A 7,225-nucleotide genomic window follows, 5' to 3' on the forward strand; every position below is an offset into this window, starting at 1 on the left:
CATGGCCAGGTCTACAAGAGAGGCTGACATGAAAAGATAACTACTAAACCATTGATACAGATCATATTGAAAAACCCCATCATGTATTACAGTATTAGTCCATCAAACTAGCGTCTAAAACCAAAGGAAACAGTACTTGGCGGCGCCACCGTTCAAGGATGCGAGGTTACATACGAAATCGTTGTGTACAACTGGTTGATGAAATCTCCATTACATTGTTTTTCTATAGAATGCCGATAAAAATAAGTAAACACCCAAATAAACGATGATACTCAATTCCTGCTATAAGAAACTACAGAAATATAACTGGACCTTCAGGAATATCTCATAAAATATACCAATGTTGAAAAAAAAAACAAGAAGCATGGTAAACATTATGATGGCGTATTGGCGTTTCATCCAGGTTGCAGACAAAGTTCCACAAGCCTATTCAAAATTTACGTATAATGAATAAGAGATGTACCCGTTAAAAACCCAGGATAATAGAATTTACACACAAGTGGAACTACTAGTAATTTCGTTAGGGCGCATCGACTCTGATTATAAGTGGCTGGTGGAGGTGTTGAGCAGAATCATCAACAATGGGTAATTGTGGTGACATGGAATCGGTCTCAATGTATTTGTTTTCAGCCAATGCTTTCTCTAATGCAGCTTTGGCGACTCTTGTAACACAAATCATCAGCACAACTTCACCGAAGTAAAACAATGAGTGTTGTACAGTAAATTTTTGAACTCGAACGCACGGTAAAAATGGCAAATAAAATAACATAAAACATACCGGATACAGCAAGGCCCAACACAATATATGCCTGCATATAATAAAAGGTAATCACTACTCGCTAGACTCTCGTATTCGACGGTGACACTGTTGCTTCAACTTTGGACAGAATACTAAGTCGAGCTAAATGAACCCGGACAGGACAAGAACTCTACATGAAAAAGCTCTTACCCAACGGGTTTTTGAAAATTCATTCCATCCATGTGTTACATCAGAAAGATCCTTCAAAGTTGTTCCAACATATACCAAGGCAAGAGTAATTGGCTGCGCAGAGAACATGGAATGGCTTTCAACAAATTATACGCAAATAATGAGAAAACAATTGGCTTCCAAAGGTTTTGAACAAGTAGGTGAGATCATTTGAAGTCTGAAGGTCTTAAAGAACAACACGTTAAAATGCCATGAAAATATAAACTTCGAAATATTATTCAAGAAACTTCGTACCATCATGCCCAACCATGAAGCTAGCATGTAATGAGCAATGGGGACAGGAGTCACGGATAAGAGGTAGTTCAACATGTTGAATGGAAGCAAAGGAACAAGTCGGAGCAGTAATACAATCTGTTCAGACAAACAAGATAATTTAGCACAACTACATTAGTATATTAAATAATAAATCCTGAAGATCAATCTTATAATACCCCATCCAATTGTGCTGACAGTTTTGAAAAGAAAATGCAATGGAATCTTTCAGCCTTTTGGGCTAATCATTTTTGAAAGGCACAGACAGAAACAATGTAATTGCAACTAGAACTGCTTATTGAGCTCAATAAGTGAAATCTCACTAGCACAGGTACATGAGCAAGGGATGTGATGACAAATCTTTTCGTATCAACAATAAGCCAAGCACTATATCCGAAAATAAACATGACATTGAAGGCACATAACCTTAAATCCAGATTTTCGAATGGCGATTGCAACTGCATTGAACTGAGGATAGTCTTTTAGCTTGGATATAACAAATGATCTCCCAATCTGTTCATAGTTGGAAACAGAAAACAATAGCAATAAATAGGGATGTTTTCAATTTGTCAAGTCATTGAGAAGCTAGAGCTGTTATCACCGGAACCAGGGAAAAAATGGAACAACCGAATATAAAAACTTACTGTTCGCCCAACAAGAAAAGCGGCACCAGCACCTATCGTGGCACCAATAGAATCAGCAACAAAACCCAGAGGCAAACCAAACAGATAGCCACCACCCAGCTGAATGAGATTACAAGTACCAAAAAATATGGCTTAATGAGTTCTTACAAAAATAGAAGAGTCGAGCAAATTTATTTTAGCTGTAAATCGAAAATTTGTTGGAAAGTACTGATATCATGCTTGCTATATATGAAAAATAATTTGAAAAACATTTAGAGAAACGACAGTTCTGAATTGAGCAAAACATCTGCCAATCTTGAATGGATTAAGGGAGTGTTTGAAAAAAAAAACGATCTTAGAGAATTAATTAAATTTAGAGATTGTGAAGAGTGAGAAAATCAAAAGTGGAAAGTGTTTGGAAAAAAAATGAAAAGCTGAAATTTTTTAAGCTAGAGCGCTTGGTAAATATGTAATTCTATTATTAGTTTTTTATTAAAATATTAAAATTACCTCTCTATCTTCAAAATTATTGGGTTTAAGACCAAATAGATTTCAATTTATTCAGAAAAGTACCAGAATCATTTTGGAAAAATTAAAATGCCATGGAACCATCTTTGAGATTTTGATTAAACTAAGTAGAAACAAAAGTAAAATCCAGGGTTAAGAAATAGACAAAACATATTTTTAAAGTGATTAATGAAGATTCACATTTTTTTAGTGGTTGCAAGCACTCCTTAAGAATTGCCATAATTAAAACACGAGACTCAATGGAGGGCAACAGAGATGCATGAATATGAGGTATTGAGTATTGACCCTTCACTGCCCCATAAAAGAATGCTGCTCGACTGTGAAAATGGAACCATTATGTCAAGATAATGCTTATATAACTAGAAAGGGCATAGATTACAGGAAACAAGTAGAGAAAAGCAATAAAAATACAGTAATGGATGTTAAGAAATGATGGATACAAATTCTTTCTTGTTTTCAACTCATAATCCATTATACCCAAGAACAACAACCAACACTCATTCACCATGAACTTAAATCCAAATATTAAACCACCCCCAGCTAAAAAATATCATAATCTTACCGTAAGAATAGAAGCAGGTACTGCTAATACTGTTAAAGGAATGTATGCAACAGCTCTGCAAATTTCAGAATCCATGTGTATGTAACTCAAAAAGTTTGTTAGTAACAAGTATACATACAGTGTTCAATCAAATTAATCAGTATATTTGTAACCATGGATTAAATTCAAATCTGTAGGAACCTAAAACACCAAAAATTCCTTGTCATAAAATGTGGATAAAGAAGCCTAAAAAAAGGCCAACATTGATTTAGTATAAAAAAAAAAGTAATGGATTACTATAACTAACAGAACCAAGGACGAGGGAGAGAAGACCAGCTCACTAATATTCTTCCCATAAATTGACAAAGATTTGAGAATTCTGAAGAGACAGTGATCATAGCTGAAACTTTATCCTCCAAGTTTTAAAGAATATTCCTTACAATTATAATCCTCATCATAATAATTTCAATCATTTGTTTAAACTAACAAACGACATCAGTAGAGTAGAGGACAGGCATTTCATGCATCAAAGGGTACAGAGGAATCATAATCTTATTTTCAAAGAAAAACATTTAAAAAATTAAAAGAGCATGCCAACAAAGCGGTTGGGGCCACTGGTATACTCCACATAACACGCCATAATTTACATAAAATTTTACTAAAAAATGAAATTGCCTTCTTGAATCCCCTGTTCCACTGCTAAAAACTGTTGTGCCACAAATCATTAGAGTTACTTTGCGGTTCACTATTTCTTTTGAGTTTTGGCATTAAAAAACGGAAAAGCCAACAGATCCTTGTACTATGATCCTAAGTATGCATGGTACAACACCTAACCAGACAAAACATATATAAAATGTACATACAGCACTAGAGGACCCCAAGGGCCAAGATCTTGCTCTATCCATGCTAAGAAATCCTTCAGCATCTGGAGAAATCAGAATCAAATAACAAGGTAACAAATTAAAATTTAAACAACATTAATTAGTTAGAAAAATATATCTATCAGGCCTTCTGCCAGAATAGTGGTCTCAGGAGCCAGGTCTGTCAGTGATTTCTATATTTGGTCAAAACAACATATATCAAACAATATAATTACGGTATTAAAATAGAGTAATCACCTGTGCTATAACTTGTTCAATAATAATCACATTCATAGTCTGAAAAATACATTTCCACTTTAATCTTCTCAATGAAAAGCCATAAACAATGTGCAAGTTTCTGCTTAGTAATATTTTTATCTGCTTTCCATGTGTAGTAATAATTCATCACAAGAATTGCTCCAGATCTATGTTGCATGGATACGGGTACGAGTATCGTATCGAATACGATACGGATACGGCGACACGTCAAATTTTGAAAATATAAGACACGATACGTCTAGGATACGACAATCATTAAAATATATATAAATATTATATATATTTATATTTATATAAATTTAGTATTGAAAAGTAAAAATTATAGAGATAGTTGTAATATTTCATTAATCATAATATCTTAAGTACAAAATATTAAATATAAAATACATCTTAAGCAAGTAAAAAGAAATCAAAGATCCATATCGGTTGAATTGAGAGACGCTTGAACTTAAATGGAATGAAAGAGATAAACAAAAGTATTTAGGGATTTAAAAGCCAACCCAATTTATTTTAATTATTTTCCTTTTAGTCCCTAGAAATTTTAATTTTTTTAATTAACCCCTAAAACTTTTAAATATTTGCAATTTTGCCCAAACGTATCCGAAAAACGTATCTACGCCGTATCCATGGCGTGTCCTCCCTGTGTCCAAAACGTATCCGGCTGGTCAACTCTAAACAAAGTCAACGATACGGATTTTCAGGTATCAGACACGCGTATCCGCGTGTCGTATCCGTATCCGTGTCGTATCCGTACCCGATACTTTAAAAAAAAAAATTTTGGAGGTATCCGTGCTACATAGCTCCAGATGTTCAAAAAGGCCAAATACGTTCAGAAATGGTCGTCTGAGTTATCATAACCTCCAATTCAGAAAGTATGTACATACACCACAATACTCCTTTGGAAGACGAGCTTCCATAACTAATGAAGACAGGGTAATACTTATCTCAAAAGAGAAAAGGGGGTAACCCAAGTATGGATGATTGAAATCCAATTTTCTAAGATATGGTAGCTCTAGAGAATGTGTATCGGCCTTCCCAAATTTAAGGCATAAGTTTTCCGATAAAACACTCAGTTGTATGGCAATGACAAGTAATGTCTTAATGCCAATAGTCCATTAAGCAACCTAGGTATGTTATCATGATCCAACACTCCAAGAACACTAATAAAACACAGTTAATTAACTTAAGTATCATCATGACCTTAAAATATTATTCCAATAAATCACAATTACCATATCCAAATTCTAAGACGCCAAAGAACAAGAAAAAAAAGAACAAGAAAAATAAAATACGCAATGTAGAACACTCAGGAAGAATCGAAAAATTCCCAATACAATCCAAATTAATATAAAGATTCACCCATTACATAAATACACTGATCCCAGTCCAGTAAAACTACAAACAAAAAATTAAGGGAAAAGAAATGGACCCAAAAAACAAAATCCAACCTTTTCAATAGGGAGAGTGAAGCAAGCGATGACAATGCCCGTAATCAACAGTAAAAGCAATGAAATCTTGAAAAACGAAACCCAACTGACTTTGAAACCCATTGTTATTGAATGTGGGGAGAAGAACAAGAGTTTTTTTCTCCAGGGCCTGCACTCTTCTTCTTCTGGGTCCTCTGGTAAAGCTTGCTTCAATGACAAGCGAGGCCTCAAATTCAATCCCCCTAAATTTGCCAGATTTGATATGAAAGGAACAAAATAAATCGAATAAAAATCTAAAGCGATTTGCAAACGTATCGAAGCATTAGCACGATCAATCAAGAGATCGAAGAGATTTCACACGACAATTGTTCTTGCTTCTCTCGGTGAAATGGGTTTCGGAATTTTAAGGGAAGAAGTGATTCTTGAAGCTCAAACAATGAAACAAATTAATATTTTTTTGTTAACTACTAAAGATACGATTGCCCTTAAAATGGAAATCTAAGCCTCTATAGATTCACGTAATCACCATGTTTATGTCGGTTCTTCATAAAAACGAAGTGTTGCTATTATTATAATCACCATGTTTATGTCGGTTCTTCATAAAAACGAAGTGTTGCTATTATTATTATTATTATTATTATTATTATTATTATTATTATTATTATTATTATTATTATTATTATTATTATTATTTAACTAATTGATATACAATTATTTGTAATAAAAAAAATTTCAAAAAAAAACATCCATAATGTGTAAATTATTATTATTTAACTAATTGATATACAATTATTTTTAATAATTTATTTTTAAAAAAAATACATCCATAATGTGTAAATAATTATAAGTCAGCTAAAGGTAAATTATTTCTGAATAAATATATATTTGTTTTAATTAGTTTCAAATAAGATATTCGCAAAAACTTGTGTGAGATGGTTTCATGGTTCATATTTTGTGAGACGGATTTCTTATTTGGGTCCTTAATGAAAAAATATTACTTTTTATGTTAAGAATATTAATTTTTATTGAAAATATCGGTAGGGTTGACTCGTCTCAAATATAAAAATTTGTGAGATTGTCTCACAAGAAACCTACTCTAAGATATTTTATCTCAATAGTAAGTGACAGAAAAATTAAAGCATATTCAAATTATCAATAACTTGCTAAATTTTCCAATTAAGAATGATTACAAGAGTGAAACTGTTGTCCCTAAAAAAATAACAAAAACTATTGTGTTGAGGATCGAAGTTGAGTTTAGAGGGGGGTGAATAAACTCTACTCGTTTTTCTTTCTCTTTCGATGAGGCACTAAAATCTTGTTAGAAATAGTAGTTTATCTTGTACGTACACCTTCACCTAGATTACAATAATATGTGCGGAAACAATCTGATGAAGTAGTAGAAAAACAATAATAACAGTAGGCAGCAGTTGTTTATGGAAGTTCGAAGATGAAATCTTCTACGTCTCCCCTTCTTCTGTTTCCAGAAGGTATAACTAAAAAACTTTGGATATTACAGTACAACTCTTGTACACACCCACTTCAGAAGGACTTACACCTCAGCCTACTGAAACTCTTAGTTACTCGACTCACAAATAATGTGACACACAAAGTTCTGAAAAGACTCTTTTCAGATTACAATCTCTTTCTGATAAATTATGTATTGAAAGATTGTAAGGAATGTAAGAATCAGTAACACAAGACGATCTTCAAAAGATCGAATATTTTGC

The 7,225-nt window shown here is 33.1% G+C and overlaps 1 protein-coding gene across 1 annotated transcript; it reads right to left on the reverse strand.

The window, feature by feature from the left end:
• Nucleotides 1-303: 303 nt before the first annotated feature.
• LOC140821186 (uncharacterized) lies at nt 304-5,955 on the reverse strand. Its single transcript, XM_073181598.1, has 9 exons — nt 5,520-5,955; nt 3,796-3,857; nt 2,954-3,008; nt 1,885-1,983; nt 1,667-1,753; nt 1,223-1,339; nt 950-1,042; nt 779-809; nt 304-687 (listed from the first exon to the last, which is right to left on the reverse strand). The coding sequence occupies exons 1-9, from the start codon at nt 5,619-5,621 to the stop codon at nt 521-523; spliced, it is 813 nt and encodes a 270-aa protein (XP_073037699.1). The 5' UTR covers nt 5,622-5,955; the 3' UTR covers nt 304-520.
• Nucleotides 5,956-7,225: the final 1,270 nt, after the last annotated feature.

This window comes from Primulina eburnea, unplaced genomic scaffold (genome assembly GCF_022965805.1).
Source record: "Primulina eburnea isolate SZY01 unplaced genomic scaffold, ASM2296580v1 ctg448_ERROPOS400000+, whole genome shotgun sequence".
Taxonomy (NCBI): Eukaryota; Viridiplantae; Streptophyta; class Magnoliopsida; order Lamiales; family Gesneriaceae; genus Primulina; species Primulina eburnea.